This window comes from Sphaeramia orbicularis, chromosome 2 (assembly GCF_902148855.1).
Source record: "Sphaeramia orbicularis chromosome 2, fSphaOr1.1, whole genome shotgun sequence".
Classification (NCBI taxonomy): Eukaryota; Metazoa; Chordata; class Actinopteri; order Kurtiformes; family Apogonidae; genus Sphaeramia; species Sphaeramia orbicularis.
The window spans coordinates 17,674,309-17,695,733 of record NC_043958.1 but is presented as its reverse complement, the minus strand read 5'-3'; the positions used below and the strand labels follow the sequence as shown (position 1 = coordinate 17,695,733).

Sequence of the window (21,425 nt, the reverse complement as noted above, 5' to 3'; positions counted from 1 at the left end):
GTGAAAAAAGCAATCACTCACTATGTACAAGAGAAACTGAAATTACTACTGAAAAAAGTACTGCAAGGTGAGAGTGTTGGTTCTTCCGTCGTTTCTAAAGCTGCACTGTGATGTGAATTTAAGCGTAAATGAGACCAGGGGTGTCAAACTCATTTTAGTTCAGCTCCACATTCAGCCCGATACGATCTGAAGTGGGTCAGACCAGTAAAATAATAACAGAGAAAAAATAAAATGACATTACATTTACAAAGTTTCCGTAAAAATGTGAGTAATATTAACAACCTGAAACTTTTAAAGAAAAATAAGTGCAATTTAACAATATCATGCCTCAATTTATCATTTATGGTGGATCTACAAATATATAAAACATTTAATAATAGGCAGGTTATTGTTAAAATTACACTTACTTCTCCTAAGAGATTTCAGGATGTTCATATTTGTTCAGGTTATTCGCATTTTGTGTTAAAGTATAGTTTGTAAATATCAACATTTTCATGTAATTTTAGTTTTGCACTAAAACAAAGAGACAAATATTGGAGTTGTCATTATTTATGTTATTATGTTAGTATTTTACTGGTGTGATCCACTTTAGATCATATTGGTCTGTATGTGGAGCCTGAACTAAAACAATTTTAACACTATTGATTGTTAATATCTTCAGTGTAACTGTAAATTCATCCCATGGGCCAGATTGGACCCTTTGGCGGAGAGATTTTGGCCCATGGGATGTGTGTTTGACACCTGTGAACTAGAGGATGGACAAACACATAGATGAGCTGCTGAAAAACCTCTTAACAGCTGCAGATTTTACTCAAAGAGACAATGAGTCTGATAACATGATCATAAAAGTCCTATAACTGGGAGTAATCAGATAATTGTAATAATCAGATCTGATGCTTTTATATGTACTTAAGAAATGCGATAATTGATAAACACTGGTTTAGACGCTCCAGTCCATTATCAGATTTCTTTCGGAGCACATAGGTAGGTAGTGATGGTAGACTTAAACTTCCTGTTATTGAGCCGGTTTACATGCACACCAATACTCTGATCATTATCCAATTTCTGGAGTTATCAGATTATTCAAGCGATCATGCAAACAGGATAATCTGCTTTAACCAATAACGGCAGTTATCTGATTATGACAAATTGGATTAACACACCTAGATTTCTCCCCAATACTCTTATGTCTTCATGCATGTATACAAATTAATCTGATTTCTTTTGTTTTTTTTACATCTGCGCATGTATAAAAAAAAAAACAAAAAAAAACGCAGTAACAACGTGAGCCTAAGGAAAAAGGTAAACAAACAATGAAATGAAATGAAGGATAGCAGCAACATGTGACCTATTTTTTAGTCTTATTAGCTCCCACATTAGGAGAGCTAATGCTGACACTGTAGGCGTTGTCATGGTCAACAAGACAATACTGGATGTTTTGAAAATGACGGGACGAGTACTCCAAAAGAAATTAAATAATGGACTAAAACATGCAAGTCAGTATTTTTCGATTATCGCATTTCTAATGTGCATGGAAATGTGTCCAATCTGATTACAGCAATTATCGGATTACTCCCAGTTATCGGATTTTTATGGTCATGTAAACAGGCTAATTGACGTCCGCTGACATTTGTCTACTTGACTTCCGTTTTCTACAATTTCAATCGTGTTTTAACCATGCGCAGAAGTAAAAGAATGAAACAAATCAGATTAACCTGTATGCATGCAGAAAACATCGGAGTATTGAGGGAGAAATCCAGGTGTGTTAATCTGATGTCTCATAATCAGATTATTGTTGTTATCGGATTGTACTGTTTATATGATCACTTGAATAATCCGATAACTCCAGAAATCGTATTATGATTGGAGTATTGGTGTGTGTGTAAACAGGCTCAGTGTTACATTTACAGATAGAACACATTTGACCACAGCCTCCATCTATCAACAGATCAACAGACTCAGCTCCAAGCTCCTCAGAAACATTTTTCTAATATTATAGTATTATATAACTACCATTATACGATGCATACTGTATATTCTGTTTACATCATTAGTGCACCATCTAGGTTTTAGAACTCGCACCATAATATGGAGCTTATTTTTGCACCGTAGACATCTTTAAATCCAGGTTAAAAACATTTCTATTTGCATGTGCTTATAATGCATCATATTTGCAATTTAAATCTCTTGTTTTAATTGTTTTTAGTAACTTTTACACTGTATTTTGTTTTATTGTAATTGAATGAACCTTCTTTTAATTATATTTGTAAAAATGTCTAATCTTATATTGTTTAAAGACTGTTTTATTTTCCTCTGGATTTCACTTGATTTATACAAATTGAATTGTTTGTGTGTGAAATGTGCAATATAAATAAATAGTCATAATCCATATGCATATTATTTTTATTTTCAGGTTTAATGATGCCTGTTATATAACATGTAATGATTATGAGATGCAGTGAGAACCTACTTGGAGCTTGAAGAAAGGAACATGTGTTGTCACAGTCACATCAATAGGATCCACAGGCAGCGTGGTGATCAGATTACTGGCAGCCTACAAATATCAAGGAGACAAATGGCATTATTTGCTGAATTGAACTCCAACTGGGGCACCAGTAGAGGGAAAGATTTAATCAAAGTGGTGGAAATGTGGTTCTTTGATTCCACGCTGATTCCTCTTTTATTAAATCAAAGACGTCTTTGAGGGGGGGATAATGAATGGGAAAGGTTTTATGTGCATGCCAATAACCAGCAATCTCTTTCCACTGGGTTTTCACCTTCAGTATGTCATTTAGGTAGTTGGGGGTTCACATATAAAAATGTTTTAACAAGAGAAACTGATTGGCAAAGATGGAATCAAAGTGTCTTGCTAAAAGGCTACTGATTACACTATTTAACATTAATGTGCCAGTATACTTGAAACATTATTGGCAACTTTAATCTGCAGGAGGAATAAAAAAAAAAAAAAAACGGGTCACCTTAATTGGACTGTCTAAGGCACAGGAAGTGAACATACAGCCCGTGGGCCAAAACCGGCCGAGCAAAGGGTCCAATCTGGCCCACGGGATGAATTTGTAAAATGCAAACGTTACACTGAAGATATTAACAATCAAAAGTGTGAAAATCTTTTTAGTTCAGGTTCCACACACAGAACAATATGATCTAAAGTGGGTTAGACCAGTAAAATGCTTCCAGAATAAACGTAGTGAAATATTACCATGTGTGAGTCACTGATGAAGAAAAATCAAGTCAAAAATGCAGGTTGGCTGAAGTTTCCAAGATACAGTCTTGGGTCAAAATGCGAAATTCAAGAATTAACAAGAGAATGGGTTTAACTCAAAAGGAATATTTGTCTCAGAGCTACCAGATCTACTTCAAAACACTGTCTGCACATTACAATAAATTCACTTTACAGGTTCTATTTAGTGGAAGATTTATAAATCAATTCTATAAATGTACAAAAACCAACATCTATGTGTAATAACACTTTATCATAACATCAACAAATCAGCACTTTTGTCATTTGTTTTCCAATTAATCTTATTAAAATACATTACATTTAGCACATTTAATCTCTGAGGCAGATCATTCCTAAAACATTGTAGACCAGTGTTATCATAATATCCTGTAAATAATGACAACTCCAAAGCTTTCTCTTTGTTTTAGTGCAAAAATGTATAAATGTATAAATATATAAATAGTCTGCATATTTTTTTTTATTACTATTATTATTTCATATTTTATATTGTTTGTTTTTTGCACTATCTTCCTGCATGAACACTTTTTTCTTGCACTGTATTCTGTTGCTGCCTTGCCCAGCTCTGGGATCAATAAAGTCTAATCTAATGTAATCTAATGTAAATGGTAAAATTACATAAAAATGTTGACATTTACAAACTACACTTCAACACAAAATGTGAATAACCTGAACAAATATGAACAACCTGAAATGTCTTAAGAGAAGTTAGTGTAATTTTAACAATATTCTGCCTGTTACTAAATGTTCTGTGTATTTGTAGATCCACTGCGATCTGTAAATTGTAATGCACATATGTAAATGATAATCTGAGGCATAATATTGTAAAAAAAATGCTCTTATTTTTCTTAAGACTTTTTCTTATATATATATATATATATATATATATACTTTATTTTTATTTGTTTTATCAACATACAATACAACACAGAAACTAGGGATCACTGGTTCAACACAAAATATTTATATGACTCCATGTACAATTTTAAACATAAATATTGCCATTTGATGCATCGTACCAGAGTTAGCCTTTAGCTAATTTACATCTACAGTTTTCTAGCAGGGCACAATAAAAAAGAAAAGACATACAGACAAATAACAGATAGTACTTACAGACAAATACCCCCTCCACACACACACACAAACACACACACACTCACAAACACATTTTGTCAGCACCATGAGAGAAGACAAAAATAAAGTTAAATACAGAGTAAAGTCAATGATTACAGATTTGAGTGGTTTTCAGATAAGTTTTTAGTCGGGATTTGAAACCATTTATGGAACTGCAGCTCCTTACATCATCTGTTATTGCATTCCACTGTGTAGTGGCTTCGAAAGAAAAAGCAGATTGTCCAAAGGTTGTGTGGCAAAAAGTTTGATTACAGTTATAAATAGAAGCTATTCTGGTGGATCTTATAGAACTAGCAGAGTGATAGCAGACAAAATCCAATAGGTTTTTCAGGTTTTTCGTGTCATTCACATTTTTAACTCTTTAAAAGCTGACGTGTCATCGCTGACACACCCTGTGCATATGCAGTTCGGATGGCTGTAACTCTTTCACTGTTTGTGCGATTGGAAGAATTCCAACTGTTTCTGAAACCTGAGACATTGTGCTTTATAGGTTTTATTGGGTCATTACCGTAATTTCACTCATGTCTGTACAAGAAGCTGGAGAAGAAGCCATTTTAACAGAATTCCAACCTGCAGTTACTTGTAAATGACTGCTAGATTTTGAAAGTTCTAAGTGCTCTGGAAAAATGGGCAAAAAGGACTCACTCAGCATATGTTCTAACCTTTTTTTAGTCAAAATAAGAAAGAAAAAAGTCTAGATGGACCATTTTAGGCCTAGGGTTTAAAGGGTTAAGGAAACGTTGTAGATGTAAACACTATCATCATATAATTTGACTTTTTTCACTGTTATTATTTTACTGGTCTGGCCCACTTCAGATCATATTGGGCTGAACTAAACTGAGTTTGACATTCCCGGTCTAAGTGAAGGCATTTATTAAATGTACTCACCAGGGGGTCATCCTCTTCAGAGAAAGAAGGGAATGAAAATGGAAAGACTTTATCAGGAGAGATCTTCAGACCACATGGCTTCACCTCTATGTCATCTAAGGCCAAAATATAAAGGTCAGAACATATTAAAAAAAAAATCTCATATTCAGATACTAATTTCTAAGGGTCAATAGGAAATGCTGCAATAATAAATGTACAACAAAATATAAACAGAACCAGAAATAGCCCTGTTTGTGAGGTATCCAGGAACCTCATAATAACCTGAGGGGATTTCAATTCAATTCTACCTTTAGCAATAAATCAATTAAGCGTGCATTATTCCATTGGCATAATGAGGTTATTTCTGATTCAGGAAATCATCGGATAATCAGGACCTTTCTGTGCAGAGGGGGGCTTCTTCATATTGTCAGACAGTTTCCTCAAACACGTCAGCCTTCGCTTCACGCGGCACCGGATTACAACCTGAAGGGGAAAAGAGAAGGTGATGCTGCACAGTCCAAACCACCAGTCATTTTCACCTTTTCTGAGGTAATAACAGTAACGCTTCTTATTTCAACTGTAGTTTGAACATTTTCAACTATATTTGCTTTGCTGGAGAAACACATATTGTCGGTTAAACGAAGACCTATTGTTTAGTAGAATAATTTAAGTTAAAAGATAACAGGAAACAATGAAACAGCTGCATTTAGGAGCAACTTTTAATCCAAAATGGCAGAAACGTAGCTCTGTATGGTGATATATTAGCTTTAAGTCAGTTTATTGACTTGGCACTGTGCCTTTACACTTGATTGATTGATTTTTGATGTAGTGATTTATTCCGAACATGCAATGAAATTTAACAATATATATGAACGAGCAAAACATAAATAATAATATAAAAATCAACAATCAAGACAATCTTAGACAGAAGAAAAGCACAAAAGTTTAATTTACATGCCTGAAAAGGGGTGGGAAGAAGTGTAACTATTTAATCTCACCCCCTCTCCATAAAATATTATTAACAATATATATTTATCTCCCTTTTCCTTTTACATTACTCTTTTTTATTTATATATCTATTCACACACATATACTCACTTCACCACACACTTCATCCACATCACGTATTCAATAATTACAATTACACATCTTTGCAACCTAAATAATAGGAAAACATGTTAAAACACAATATTTGTCCTGTATACATAATGAAGATAAATAAGCGGTTGGAAGATGGATCGATAGTATAACAATCTCGGGGGGAGTCAAGGCACTCAATGGTTTATCCACATGTAAAAATACAAGAATGACTAAATAATAGTTCAATAATGAGGCCGAATAACCAAGAAAAGAACTAACACAAGACCAAGAGATAGTAATAATCATCCTGATAATGAAGAATATCTAATAGTTATTATTAAATGAATGAACCCAGTCGAAGGATCTGGGGTCAAATCAAACCTAGTTCATTTGCTGTCTGTCGTCGCCTACCTACCCGCCTTTTCTTGCCCATCTTTACACTCTGACTATCCAAATAAAGCAGGGATATTAAACTCATTTTAGTTCAGGAGCCACATACAGCTGATGTGATGTCAAGTGGGCCGGACCAGTAAAATAATAAAGATGAAAAAAAGTTAAATTACATTATGAAAGTGTTTATGTCTACAAAGTTTCCTTAAAAATGTCAATAACATGAACAAGTTAAAATGTCTTGAGAAAAATAAGTGCAATTTTAACAATATTATGCCTCAGTTCATCATTTACACATGTGTATTACAACTTACATATACAGATCACAGTGGATCTACAAATACACAACATTTAGTAACAGGCAGAATATTGTTAAAATTGTACTTCTATTAAGATATTGTAGGTTGTTCATATTTATTCAGGTTATTCACATTTTTTGTTGAAGGATAATCTGTAATTGTAAACATTTTCATGCTGAATGTAAGCCCAATGTGCAGTAAAAGGAGACTGCGTTATTCCATGCAGGAAGAGTGCATTTGGTCAGTCATCTTTTGCATTTAAACATGCTCATGAGTGGAACGCAGTACCTGTAAATATCAGGGAAATGACCACATATAACGTATTTAAAGCTCATTTAAGAAAATGGCTTTGGAACAATCAGACCTGCAATTATCAGTCCCTGTAGTCTGGAGTTGCCCCTGCTCCTAAAAATGCAATGACACCTTACTGCACCATATTGCCTAATTGTTTTCTAAATGTATATTGTACAGTTTTATAATTGTAATAATTTATAGTTTTATGAATGTGATTTATACAGTTCTATGAATGTGATTTATATTGTATTGATGTTGATGTATCCTGTTTTTAGGGTGACTCTCTAACATCTGTCCAGGGACACACAGATGAAAAATAGCCATTAGACCAGTGCTTTTCAACCTTGGGCTCTTTCATAATTCATAGTTTGAGTTATTGTTTGTTCAGTATTGATTTGCAGCCTTGTAAGTACAAGCTGGACTGACTGTACATATCCCGACCAAGGAAAATAAAATTTTCACTTTGTGCAGTAATCTACACCTGGCTTTTCTGCCTCCGTCCATAATAATATACATTATATAGACTAAATGTCATCTAAAATTACTGTTTATTTACAACATAGTATAACAAACTATTACATGATCTAAAACAAATAAATTTTAGCAAAAAATAATCTCCGTTTTGAAGAAATTTGTGATGTTAAAATGGGGTCACGAGCCAAAAAAGGTTGGGAACCACTACTCTAAAGGATCTTTGTCATATAGGATTTAATCTGTATTGACTGTAAATAATGGCACAAAAGCAAAGTATTTAAGGAGATGTTTAACCCATAAAGACCCAAACATCCACCGTCTATGACAAGCATCTACTGATCTAGACTGTTTAATACCTGTTGATCCACTAATTCTGTCAATACATGAAAATAATTGGTCTAAAATGCAGTTTTTCATCTGATTGTCTGGGATCACCAGAAATTTGTGGTGTTAAAACGGGGTCACAAGCCAAAAAAGGTTGGGAACCACTGCTTTAGGCTAACTCTGGTACATTTACTGTAATGTTGATGAATGCACATTGTCCCTGTCAAATAAACAAATAAATTAAATTAAATGTGGAACATGAACTAAAATTATTTATGTCTTCAGTGTAATTTTTTGCATTTCACAAATTCCTCCTACATCAGATTGGATTGGACCCTTTTGGAGCATATGTTTCACACACATGGCATAACTGATCAAATAACATACTGTTTTATTTAAAAATTTAACTACATTGTGATCCCAAGACGTCTTTGCAACTGTAATATTTTTGTAAAGACTAGGAATAGAAACTGTACATTTACGTAGAATGATATCATGAGAAAAAGTACATATATGCTGTTCATTTAAAATGGCCACATGAGAATATTGAGCTTTTACTGGAATGCACCATCCCCTGGAAAATGGACCATACTGTACAGAATATTATACATTTAGTGCAGGGGATTTACACATGGCTGCACTGAAGGGGCAACACCAGAGGGACTACATTGTCGTCCTGAGGGAGGAGGAGCGTGTGTGGTTGTGTGTTTATGTGACTTGTTTGTAGATCTAAGCAAATATTCATGCATGTGTGCGTTTTTATCTCGGTGGCTTCACGGTACATGCGGACTATACCTTGCGTGCTGCCTGCTGGAAGCGTTTGAGGGCTCTTTCTCTCACCTCCCACTGAAAACTAGGATAAAACTGGAAAGACGGGGCTCCCTCAGGGGCCTGGAAGAAGTTAAAAAGACATTTATCGCTTGCTTTCACACACTCATTTAGCAACATTACTCTGAGTGCTTATATATATATATATAAAAAAAAAAAAAAAAAACAGACAATTTAGAAAGGTCTCAGCTTAGAGTACTTACAGTGGGAGTGTAAAAATGAATTTGAGATTTAATTGAATTGGTTTTAGACTTGTGTGTTTGTGTTTCATTTTATTACAAAGACAGGCCTACGTGAAATGTAAAACTTTTAAGCTTATCGGGGAAACTTACAAACTGAATTTTGGAAACCAGACTCTTACCTGTCCTGCTTCATAAATCACCCGCTTGGAGAAAAGTTTAGTTTTATCAGAGGCAAACTCTTCTTCCAGCCTTTCTTCTCCTGTTTTAACCTTTAAAAGGAACAAAAATGCATATATAAAATGCCTGTGCATGGTCTGCAAAGAGCTGATGTTAAAAATAAACCCGATGATATTCATTAAATAAAACTATGACGGAACAAAGTACTGACAAAAGCATATATGAGTATAATTACCCGGTACCAAGGGTTCTTACTGTATCCTATAATAAGTGTGACTAATAACAATTAATCTCTGTAGTAGGTGTCATTTTCTGTGCCTTTCTTCCCACAGAGATGAGATTAGCTCAAGCAGGGGTTAAGTGCTTTGCACATGGATAGATCAGTGGGGCTAATGCATGCTAATGTGTGTTTCGAACATGGTCCTTTGTTGAAAGAATTACATTATTACCTTTCAACTAAAGGAATAAAACCACAGTTATTATTTAAATTATTAAAAATGGATGCTATAGGACCAGCAGAGGAGAAACTTTTCAATATGTTTGTAACTTAGGAAGTAGCATAACCTTAATGACATGGTAAAACGTGGAATATGTGCCCTTCATTCTGTGCAACACTGACATTTATAATAGAGTCATGTACAAAGAGGTCACAAATTCATTTGACATACTATATTTTTTGACATAATATGACAAGTTCATGTCACAAGCCCAGCTCATCCTACCATAAAAGCAACAGGGCTCCATAAAATAGCCAACTGTGGTGATACGACGCGAGGTTGTAAATGGAAAGTGTATGGCACAGAATGAGTTTGTGTGCAGATTATAAACAGTGCAGGTGGAAAGGAGATGGTGGAGGAAGTACTGCTGAGTGTCTGGAGTCCTGTCAACTATTTAAATAACTTTTCTGAGAAAACACACACACTCCCATTTCAAAACTGACATTACTTTGGCTGAGTGTGCACATCTCCTCTGCGACTCCCAATAAATCCAGACATAAACCCAGTGTTTTTTTAAAGATGCAATACAAATCACAGTGCAGTTTCAATTCTGCTAAAACTGTAACATTGCATACGTTGATAACATATACATACATACACTATAGGTGAAGAGGAAGGAGGAATAATTCCTAAATGTCCCATTACACAAATGGAGAATGTTGGATCTATTTTTATTATTATTTACTTTAATTCAGTTTTATGGATTTTGACCAACTTAAAAAAATAAATAAACTATTTGATTATTCATTATTAATGATTGGGTCTATATCATTTTTAGTAGGAGTAGTTACATTTTATCTTATTTTATTTTCGACAATAGATGAAAATACTTTCAACAAATACTTAATTCCACTCTTTCAAGGATCTTTGTCATATAGGATTTAATCTGTATTGACTTTAAATAATGACACAAAAGCAAAGTATTTAAAGAGATGTTTAACCCATAAAGACCCAAACATCCACCATCTACCAAAAGCATCGACTGGTCTAAACTGTTTAATACCTGTTGATCCACTAATTCTATCAATACATGTAAATAATTGGTGTAAAATACAGTTTTTCATCTTTTTACGGTCATCAGATATGACCCATTTGGACGTTCAGAGGCTCCGTAATGAATGTGGAAACACTGTCATCTTCTACAACATTGATTCACCAGTAAAACCCATGGAGTTTGATAAATAACAGTGGATGGAGACACTTGGTTTATGTTCAGTTTATGATATATTTGCTGAAAAAGTCACTTTTTCTTCAGTTTTCTCTGTTTTTGATCTAATAAACTTCACCTTTACTCTGAGCTTTTACAAACATCTATGTGATTAGTAAATTAAATGTAGGAAAATACCTGATTTTCACTGAAAAAATGCAAAATACACAAGATAATATTGCAAGGAAGGATAAATATAGAGAAAAAAAATTATTTGGGAACTGACACAAAAGTAACACTGGGTCCTTATGGGTTAAAACAGAAAAATCATGAATAAAATCGCAATGTTTTGCCTAAAATGTGCTAAATCACAAAATATATTGATAGAAATGTGACGAATATTTCACAATGTTCATAATAAGAACACCTTACCATGTATTCATGCAGTGCAGTCTCTCTCTCCTCCAGGATCTGTCTCCTACTTTGCTCTGACATGGGGTGTTTACCCAGATGAACTTGCCTTCAAAGTGAGTGACAAGGATTTGAAAAATAAATGCATAACTCAATTTTAAAAAAAAAAGGGATGCCTGAGGAAAACAAATTTAAGTTACCATCTGAGACGGTTGGCCTTTTCTTCCTCCATATTCTGTTGAACCTTTTTCATAAAGAGAGTTTCCTTCATTTGCCTGTTCTGCAGAACTTCTGCGCCGCCAAGAGATATGGCTAAAATTAATAAAATACCAGACATGAGTGTTTCACAAAGTTGCTGGTTCTGGGTCTATTTGAACAAAAATCATTTGAATAATGGCGTTAAACATGGACTATTTGTGTAGTATAATCTACTTTTTTTTTTTTTTACAACGATTGGAAATCACTTTGATGGCAGTGTAATAGCTGCATTCAGACTGTAAAAGACCCAAGGACTTTATAAAACAACTCATTCAAAGGGACATGCATGTAATAAAACTTGATTATAAAAAATGAAGGTTGCGCTTAATGGGTTGCATGTACCTTCCCTCAGGGCTTTAGCGCTGAGTTTATTGGCGTCTTTGATCAACATCTTTGCCACTCCTGCAGGGGTACAGACGTCCACAGGAGGCTTCGAACAGGACACGTGGATTAAATGTCAAATGAATTGACTGAATAAAAACTGTGCATCAAACTGATTCTAAACCAGGCAGTGTCTTGCGTACCTTAGGTTTGTTTGCTTCCTTGGTTGGCCTGTATTTGTGTTTACTTCGAGAAAGTACTCGTGTGGTAGATGCCAGTCCTTTGCGTTCTGCAGACAAGACATCTCTGTGACCTGACGAGCTCTCCAGATGACTGAAAACACCATAGTTTAAGTCACTGGTAGTTCTGCTATTAGTAAACTGTCTCTATTTATTTATAGTGTGCATAGTATAATATAACATTATTACATTTTTATTATTATTTATCATTATTCCCACTTTATTACTGCTGCCAAGGAACAGCAGAGGTTATGTTTTCATCAGGGTTTGTTTGTTTGTTTGTCTGTTAGCAAGATAACTCAAAAAGTTATGGACCGATTTGGATGAAATTTTCAGGAAATGCTGATAGTGGCACAAAATCCTTCCATAACTTCTTGAGTTATCCCATCCCCCCATCACCACCAAAATTTTATCATCTGTTCCATGTGCCAGTATCAACATTTCCTGAAAATTTCCTGAAAATCTTTCCATAACTTTTTGAGTTATCTTGCTAACAGACAAACAAACAAACCGACAAACCCCAATGAAAACACAAAAATGGGTAAAAGAGGCAAAAATGTTAAATGTTAAATGAAGAGAAAAAATGATTTGGGAACTAACACAAAAGTAGCGCTGGGTCTTTATGGGTTAATAAAATTCTATCCAATCTAATGTAATCTAATGTAATCTAATCTAATCATGACAGAATTTGTTAAATAGCATTTGTAAAAATAGTTTAATCAATTTACATAAAAGACATATTCTAGCGACAAATTGATGTAAAAATAAAATTACTGGACAAAAATGACAGTCTTTTGTTCAGTTTTCGTTCACTTTCTTTTCCATCAGGGGGAGGACAAAATAACTGAGCCATTTTTGTGATGAAATCCTATTTTTCGAGGAATCTCAAATGGCTCTTCACTGAGTGTTTACATAATCTAATGATACACAGCACAGACATCACCTCTCCATTGCGTAATATCTTCACTAACTACAGCCTCTAAACGACCACAGTGTTGACTTAACACCTTACTGACACTTTGTAAACGAGGCCTTAATGTTATAAAGCACAAGATTTACTGCAGGATTTATTTTATTAGGGAGCATCAGATTGATTAAATTACTGGAAATGCGACGCAGGCAGTGTCATTTACAAATTAAAATGAACATCTGTTTATTTAATATCAGTATCTCTGCCAGATAAGTCATTCAGGGGACAGTGGAAACAACTCTGCTCAGCTGAAGCAGGAAAACACAGACTCTATTGTATATTTCTTAATATTTCATTTGGAAATTCTGTATCTCATATTTTATTTGATTCCACTGCAGGCAACAACAAACACAAAGAGAATGTTTTATATGCTAAACATCTATCAGGAAGCATATCTATCTTGATATCTGTGAGCCAGCTACTTTCATGAATTATTAACTTTTGGCCAAGATAACACCAAGACAGTGCAGTGGATGGAGCTTCTGCTATGTGATGGATAGCACCGTGTTTCTCATGGGAAAAGTATTCAACATTAGGCTTTTGCCGGCTTGAAAACAAAGGGGAGTTAGCACGTAAACAGCACCAAGGCCATGTTCAGCAGGAGTCCAGTGAGTGCATGTTTTCACCCCTAAAGAGGCTGCAAGATGGACTGATAATGTAACAATCTCAGGGGGAATCAAGGCACTCAATGGTTTAAACACAAGTAAAAATACAAGAATAACTAAATAATAGTTTACCCATAAAGACCCAAATATCCACTGTGTGTCCAATCCTATCAATCTGTGTAAATAATTGTTGTTAAATACAGTTTGTCATCTTTTCATGGTCATCAGATATGACCCATTTGGACGTTCAGAGGCTCCAACATTGATGAAACCCACAACAGTGGATGGAGTCACTTGTTTTATATTCAGTTATTTATATCTTTGCTGAAAAAGTCACTTTTTCTTCAGTTTTCTCTGTTTTTGATTTAATAACCCTCGACTTTAATCTGCTTTAATGAACATTTACATGATTAGTGAATTAAATATAGGAAAAGACATGATTTTCACTGAAAAAACACAAAGTGAAGAAGATAATACTACAATAAATGGTGATAAATCACTAAGGAAAGGTTAAATATAGAGAAATAATCATTTGGGAACTATCATCAAAGTAGCACTGGGTCTTTATGGGTTAAAAAATGAGGCCGAAGAGATAGACCAAGACCAAGAGATAGTAATAATCATCCTGATAATGAAGAACGCCTAATAATTATACAATGAATGAATCCAGTTGAAGAGTCTGGGTTCAAATCAAACCTAATTCATTTGCTGTCTGTCATCTCCTACCTACCCCCTGCCTTTTCTTGCCCATCTTTACACTCTGATCATCCAAATGAAGCATAAATGCCTCAGAACAACAAGTAGCCAAGTAATGGTAATAACTTCCTCAACAGAGTGAATATACTGTAATGAAAAATACATTTAGTTTGCTAGTGAAAGAACCTAAATGGTGCTTCTAGATAAATTGCGATACCCTCACTTGTATAACTCTAATACACACCTTTGATGAAGTTAGTTTGCTTTTTAGCTGCAACTTTGGGAGTTTTGGGGATTATTACCACTTCCTGTCAGCACGTACATGTGTTATGTCCCCCTGTATACATGGGTGTGGCCCTGACACTGGCCTAATGTTCATTTTTGACTTCCTCTGTTTATTACCCCATCCCTCAAAGGGGAGGCAAGGGGTATTGTTTTTGGTTCAGTTTGTTTCTTTGTTTGTTTGTTAACACTTTATCAGCAAAACTATTGGTTGAATTCATACCAAATTGGGTTTCTAGATTGCCAGTGACCCAGAATAGATGTGATTACATTTAGGGAAAAGTAGGTCAAAGACAAAATATTTTAACCCATAAAGACCCAGTGCTACTTTTGTGCCATTTCCCATATTAATTTGTCTCTCTATTTAACCTTTCTTAAGTGATTTATCACCATTTATTTCTATATTATCCTCTGTATTTTGCATTTCTTCAATAAAAATCAGGTATTTTCACATATTTCATTTACTGGTCATGTAGATGTTCATTAAAGTTCAGATTAAATGTAATTGTCATAATATCAGAAACAAAGAAAAATAAAGAAAACTTGACTTTTTCAACAAAATGTATCATTAACTGAACATAAAACAAGTGTCTCCATGCACTGTCATTGATCCAACTCCATGGGTTTTACTGGTGAATCAATGTTGTAGAAGATGATGGTGTTTCTACGTTCACTACGGAGCCTCTGAACGCCCAAACGGGTCATATCTGATGAGCATGAAAAGACGACAAACTGTATTTTACACCAATTATTTACGTATATTGAAAAGATTAATGGATCAGAAGTTATTAAACATTTTCTATTGGCAGATGATTTTGGTCACCAGTGGTTGTTTGGGTCTTCATGGGTTAAATGTTTTTTTTTCCCCATTTACTTATAATGGCCGAAATTTGTCCACGCTGTCTATGTCTACGCTGACATCAGCCCACACATATAGACATGATGACATCAGCTGGATCAATGCCAAAATAAGATTAAATATGTGCGAGAGGTGGGGTTTGTTGTGCCTGGTACCACTTGATTTTCTTTTTTTTGGATGTGTATCATCTTATGCAGCTTTCTGTGACTGAAAGTCATCTAAGCCAAGCATTCCACTATGTAAACACTCTGAAACATGCAAAAGTTTGACTGTTTGGTCTGTACTGTGGTCCAGAGGATGTTGGGTTCAGATCAAACCGGTGCGAAAGTCTAAACTACATAACACAGGTGTATTTTGAAAGGAAGTCTAAGTGCCTTTGTGGCCAGAATTCCATGTTTTAACAACTACCCGCATGGTGAAAAAACATCTACTGTCAAATCAAACCTGTAGACATAATGTAATGTGATGTAAACATGTTTAGAGTGTGTGTGACAGACTGCAGTGGGACATAAGAGTGAATGGTTGGATGGGAATGAATATTTTATATAGATGGAGTTATAAATATGCATTTTTTACTGTTCTTTAATGTTTTACTTTTTATTAATGTCTGTTTTTTTAATGATATACAGATGGAGTTATAAATGTGCTTTTTTTTTTTTTTTTTTTTTTACTGTTTTTAAAGGTTTTAGTTTTAATTAATGTCTGTTTTTTTAATAATAACATCAGCCTGCCCAGGGACTACAGGTGGAAATTAGCACTAGTGCTAGAACCTGGCACACTACATCTCTGCTTTTTAAGGTTAATGTATATTGTGCGTTGTCCCTGTCTAAATAAATAAATAAAATGAAAAAAAAAAAAAATCAATTAGTTTACATACCTAATGCCTAAATAAGGGGCGGAGCTCCCAGTGATGGTGCAGAGGAAGGGTTTGGTGTTAAACTGTGAGACGACGATCTGAATGGTGACCTGAGACGTCTCATACTGTACTGGAGTGAAGGTCACCATAATGTTTACCTCACCACAGGCTGGTATCACACCTGTAACCACAAAATAAATGAGACCATAGAGAATAAAGTTTAGATTCACCAACTGTGGTAGAACAATCTGTTTGACTCTGGAGTTATAATTAGAGTAATTGCCTCATAAGTATAAAGAATTGCCAAGATGCAGCTGATATAAAAATAATGAAAAACCATCTGTGAAGATTACTTATCTTCATTTATAAATCTACACAGTTAATGAGTTAAATGTCCTTAAACAATGCAACTACAGAGAGTATTTCCAAAATAAGAAGCTCAGTTGTATCTTGTACTGAGTGGAGGCTTTAACTCAAATAACAAGTGCTAGTTCCGTCATGTGTTATGATGTTTCCCAGACCATGAATGCTGTTTAGTGTCAGCGTGGGGAAATGTGTGGAAACTCGAGGCACACTTCTAGTTCTGTGGGGAGTTATTTCATACACAGCACATGCCGTTCTGAGTTTGGAGAAAACACAGTGTGCCTGCTCTCTTGATGGGTTACGTTTTAACTCCAACAGCAAAAAGACAATCACTGAATAATATCATTTTTACATGTATACTGCATTATAGTTAAGACAAGAGAAAAAAATAGTGTAATAAATTATTTTAATAAATGAAGTTCCCACCTATGAGAGGGTGGATGGAGAAGGCCTCACTGGGCTGGATAACAAACACCTGGAACTCAAAGTCAATGGGGCAGCTGCATCTCAGAGGAATAGCATGACTAACACTGCAAACCGTAGATGGAAAAAAAAAAACAAAAAACACGAGATTATTTTTTTATGATTTGACACCAAAAGGTGAATGGAAGCATGGTCAGTTGCATGGAAGAATACAAAGAGACAGACAAGCCCTTGGGCGGATATGAGGTCAAAAACCAATCCATCACGGATCTCAATGCACACACACACACACACACACCTTTGTCCAAGTGGTATGGCTGGGAGGTCGATATGAGGAGGGATGTGCAGGTCATCGATGACAGGGTAAGCATGAACTGGAATTAACAGGTTCTCCTCTCCCTTGGAAGTGGTGTAGGTGGGTCGAATGAGCAAGACAAAGAGAAAAAAGCATGAGACAGAAGATAAGAAAGAGGAAGTAACAGCGATAAAAGCGTTTTCCAAGCAAACACAAGAAAGCGCCACAATCGGCAAAAGAGATACGTTACAGCAGCTCAGAAGTGTTCTGTGACGTTTGACAGCTTGCTGAAGTGAACGATCAGTCACTTAAACATGGCAGTAGCTTCCACAAATGATCTAGAATGAGGACTTTAATTACATGGATGGAAAGATTATTTTAACCCATAAAGACCCAGTGCTACTTTTGTGACTGTTCCCAAATGAATGTTTCTGTAGATTTAACCTTTCTTAAGGGATTTATCACCATTCCTTATAAAATTATCCTCTGTATTGTGCATTTTTCAGTAAAAATCATGTATTTTCTGATATTTAATTTACTGATCATGTGGGTGTTCATAAAATTACAGAGTAAATTCAAAGGTTATTAAACAGGAAACAGAAAACTGAAGAAAAAGTGACCCTTTTCAGTAAAGGTATCAATAACTGAACATAAAAACAAGCCTCTCCATCCACTGTCATTTATTAAACTCCATGGGTTTTACTGGTGAATCAATGTTGTAGAAGACAGTGTTTCCACGGTAACTACGGACTCTCAACGTCCAAATGGGTCATATCTGATGACCATGAATTAAGATGACAAACTGCATTTTACACAAATTATTTACATGTATTGATAGGATTAGTGGATCAGAACTTATTAAACATTTTAGATCAGTAGATGATTTTGGCCGCCAGTGGCTGTTTGGGTCTTTATGGGTTAACTGCCCAATAAGCAAAAGTGAAGAAACTAAAAGTGATATTTTTGTCGAAGGATTTGAGGAATTTTTCAGCCAAATCCAGCAGATTGAGTTTAACCCATAAGGACCCAGTTCTACTTTTGTGGCAGTACCCAAATGATTTTTTCTCTGTATGTAACCATCCTTAAGTGATTTATCACCATTTATTGTAATACTATCTTCCGTATTTTGTCTTTTTTTTTTTTCAACGAAAATCAGGTATTTTCTACTATTTTATTATTTTTCCTATTTAATTTACTGATCATGTAAATATTCATAAAAATTCAGAGAAAAGTTGAGGGTTATTATATCAAAAATAGAGAAAACTGAAGAAAAAGTTACTTTTTTCAGTAAAATCTATCAATAACTGAACACAAACCCAATGTGTCCATCCATTGTCTTTGATCCAACTTCATGGATTTTACTGGTGAATCAATGTTGTAGAAGATGACAGTGTTTCCACGGTAACTACAGAGCCTCTGAACATCCAAATGGGTCATATCTGATGACCGTGAAAACATGACAAACTGTATTTTTACACAAATTATTTACATGTATTGATAGGATTAGTGAATCAGCAGTTATTTAACTTCTTATATCAGTGAATGGTTTTGGTCATTTGGGTCTTTATGGGTTGAAAACATTGGCTCCTCACCTTGCAGTGAACCCGAATGCAGTCATAGAAGTACCGCCACTCATCAGGACAGAATTGGACCTTGACTGTATAGGCAAGACCTGGAATAAGTCGATACTTGAGAGAAAACAGATAGAAAAGGGTTGAATCGTCCGAAATAACAACAATTAAACCAAAGAGAAGAAGAACTGTAAACTTCATTTGGGTCAGCAATTTGTAATGAAAAAAAGTACCTTTTTGGTATAAGATGTCTGGAAGTGCTTGGTTTGAGTGGGAATGATGTGAATATTCATTACTTCAGATGAGATGTTGATTAGTTTCTGAGGGAGAGGAAGAGACGAAAAAGGAATAATTCATTTCCATCCAATCATGTGCACTTGAGAAAAAAAATATTTCCATGCTTCATCAAGCATATAGTGGCTGAAATCACCGCCCATTCAAACTAATTCAGTCAAGTACACAGGGAAAATCATGCCCAAAGCATTACCATTCTGTGTCTGTGTGCACAGGATGGATTACAAATGACTAAGCGCTGAAAGCATAAGGTCTGGCCCTAAATGCTAACAGTTGAAGAATTATGAGAAGCATAGCTCAAACCCTGTAAAGTTCAATTCTATTAAGGCAGCGCATCAAATGGCCTTTACAGCTATCTTACCTTACCGTTAGTTCAGTTATTTTTCAATGCAATACTCACCCAAACCCAGTACAATAATTACAATCATGCACCTTGTTTGTAATTTTATCTTGTATATTTCCTTTTATTACCTATATATATCCTTATATTTTATACACATTTCTTATCTGTAGTATAGAGTTAGCTTTTTGTATATTTTCATAGTAATTAGTAGTATTTTAACAGTATTTGTACATTTAATGTTTTATCTCTGTAGTTTTTGTATATTGCCAATGTTTCTCAATATTTTTACAGCACCCCCTGAAGGGGAGGCAAAGGTTGTTGTTTTTGGTTCAGTTTGTTTGTTTCTTTCTTAACACTTTTTAGCAGCAAAACTATTGGTTGAATTCATACCAAGTTGGGTTTATAGATTGCCAGTGACCCAGAATAGATGTCATTATATTTCGGGAAAAGTAGGTCAAAGTTCAAATTTTTAATTAATTTTTAAAATCTTTTTTTTCCCCCATCTACTTATAATAGGTGAAATTTCATATGTCTATTAAAACTTCAATTTTGTTTCAATTTACTTCAAACTTGGCACATATATAGAGGCAATTAATATGCTGACATCAGCACATGCATAGACATGATGACATCAGCGGGATCGATGTGAAAATAAGCTACAATGTGTGCGAGGGGTGGGGTTTGCTGTGCCTGGCACCACTTGTTATTCAGTCTTTTTGCACTTTAAGTGTTTGCTGATAAACAGATTTCCATTTTTCCTGTAACAATGACAACAAATACTGTATCTATTCTATTCTATTCTAATATAGACACCATAAATATAGAGTGAATAGGTTTTTATTGTGTAGAATGGTACTGATAGTGAATTTGGGAGGGACTGCCGTGTATAAAAGATAAAAAGTAAATTAAAAGTGCTAATATTCAAAACTGCAATGCTTACCAACATCTTAAGGTAGTCCTTGTCCAGCTCAAACCCACTGAAGTGCACTTCTGCAGGCTCTGCTTGGATCAAGCTGTTGCTTTTCAATTTGGCATAGACCTCTATAAGAAAAAAAAAGCATTAACTAAACAAACTCATCATACTCAAGAGTGTTTATTGAAATGAGGCTGTGCTGACAGTAAAAAAAAAAAAAAAAAGACAGTACTAATGAATTCTATTGGAAGGCTTCAGAGTTTCTAGTTAACATACTTGATTCCAGTAGATGATTGGGGACGTTGGCTCTGCTCCTGTTTTCCTCTACCAGTGGGTTCAGGGGCAGAGGAGTCCCCCTCCTGTGGGGCTCTGTAAACATCTGCGGGGCAGAGCAGGTCACCTCCATCTTGGCAAAGAGTCAGCTCTGGCCCCCCCTGAGAGAAATGACAGAAGGGTGGAGAACATTTAAGGGGAAAGCAACATTTTGACAAATATTGACTGTTAACCCCAGACTGTAAATCACAATAGAAGAGCAAGGATATAGAAAAGGCTGTAATTGTTATTTGTGCCATTTACTCAGTGCATTTAATTTACATAATTTACAGTGATATAATACAAGTAATTCACTTTACTTGTGAAACACTGAGCCAGCCACATCCCATTCATGAAGTAATTAGTGTATATTTTTATAGTTTCATATATATATATGACAACAACTAGTTCATAAAGTACTTCTATATCTAAAAACTGCAGTACATCATCATTTTGCAGTAATAC

At 34.9% G+C, this 21,425-nt stretch overlaps 1 protein-coding gene across 1 annotated transcript in view; it reads right to left on the bottom strand.

Moving 5' to 3' along the window:
- The window catches only part of cfap221 (cilia and flagella associated protein 221), a 36,936-nt gene extending 15,860 nt beyond the window's left edge, over positions 1–21,076 (bottom strand). Inside the window, exons 1-16 of the mRNA XM_030156432.1 lie at positions 20,925–21,076; positions 20,676–20,776; positions 19,332–19,418; positions 19,120–19,215; positions 17,531–17,631; positions 17,236–17,339; positions 16,468–16,627; positions 12,143–12,272; positions 11,961–12,048; positions 11,561–11,672; positions 11,382–11,469; positions 9,308–9,397; positions 8,914–9,009; positions 5,653–5,740; positions 5,279–5,373; positions 2,471–2,554 (exon numbers count right to left, since the gene is read on the bottom strand). Coding sequence (XP_030012292.1) covers positions 2,471–2,554; positions 5,279–5,373; positions 5,653–5,740; positions 8,914–9,009; positions 9,308–9,397; positions 11,382–11,469; positions 11,561–11,672; positions 11,961–12,048; positions 12,143–12,272; positions 16,468–16,627; positions 17,236–17,339; positions 17,531–17,631; positions 19,120–19,215; positions 19,332–19,418; positions 20,676–20,776; positions 20,925–21,054 — 1,650 coding nt within the window. The 5' untranslated portion in view covers positions 21,055–21,076. The remainder of the gene's footprint in view (positions 1–2,470; positions 2,555–5,278; positions 5,374–5,652; positions 5,741–8,913; positions 9,010–9,307; positions 9,398–11,381; positions 11,470–11,560; positions 11,673–11,960; positions 12,049–12,142; positions 12,273–16,467; positions 16,628–17,235; positions 17,340–17,530; positions 17,632–19,119; positions 19,216–19,331; positions 19,419–20,675; positions 20,777–20,924) is intronic.
- Between the last annotated feature and the right edge of the window lie 349 nt (positions 21,077–21,425).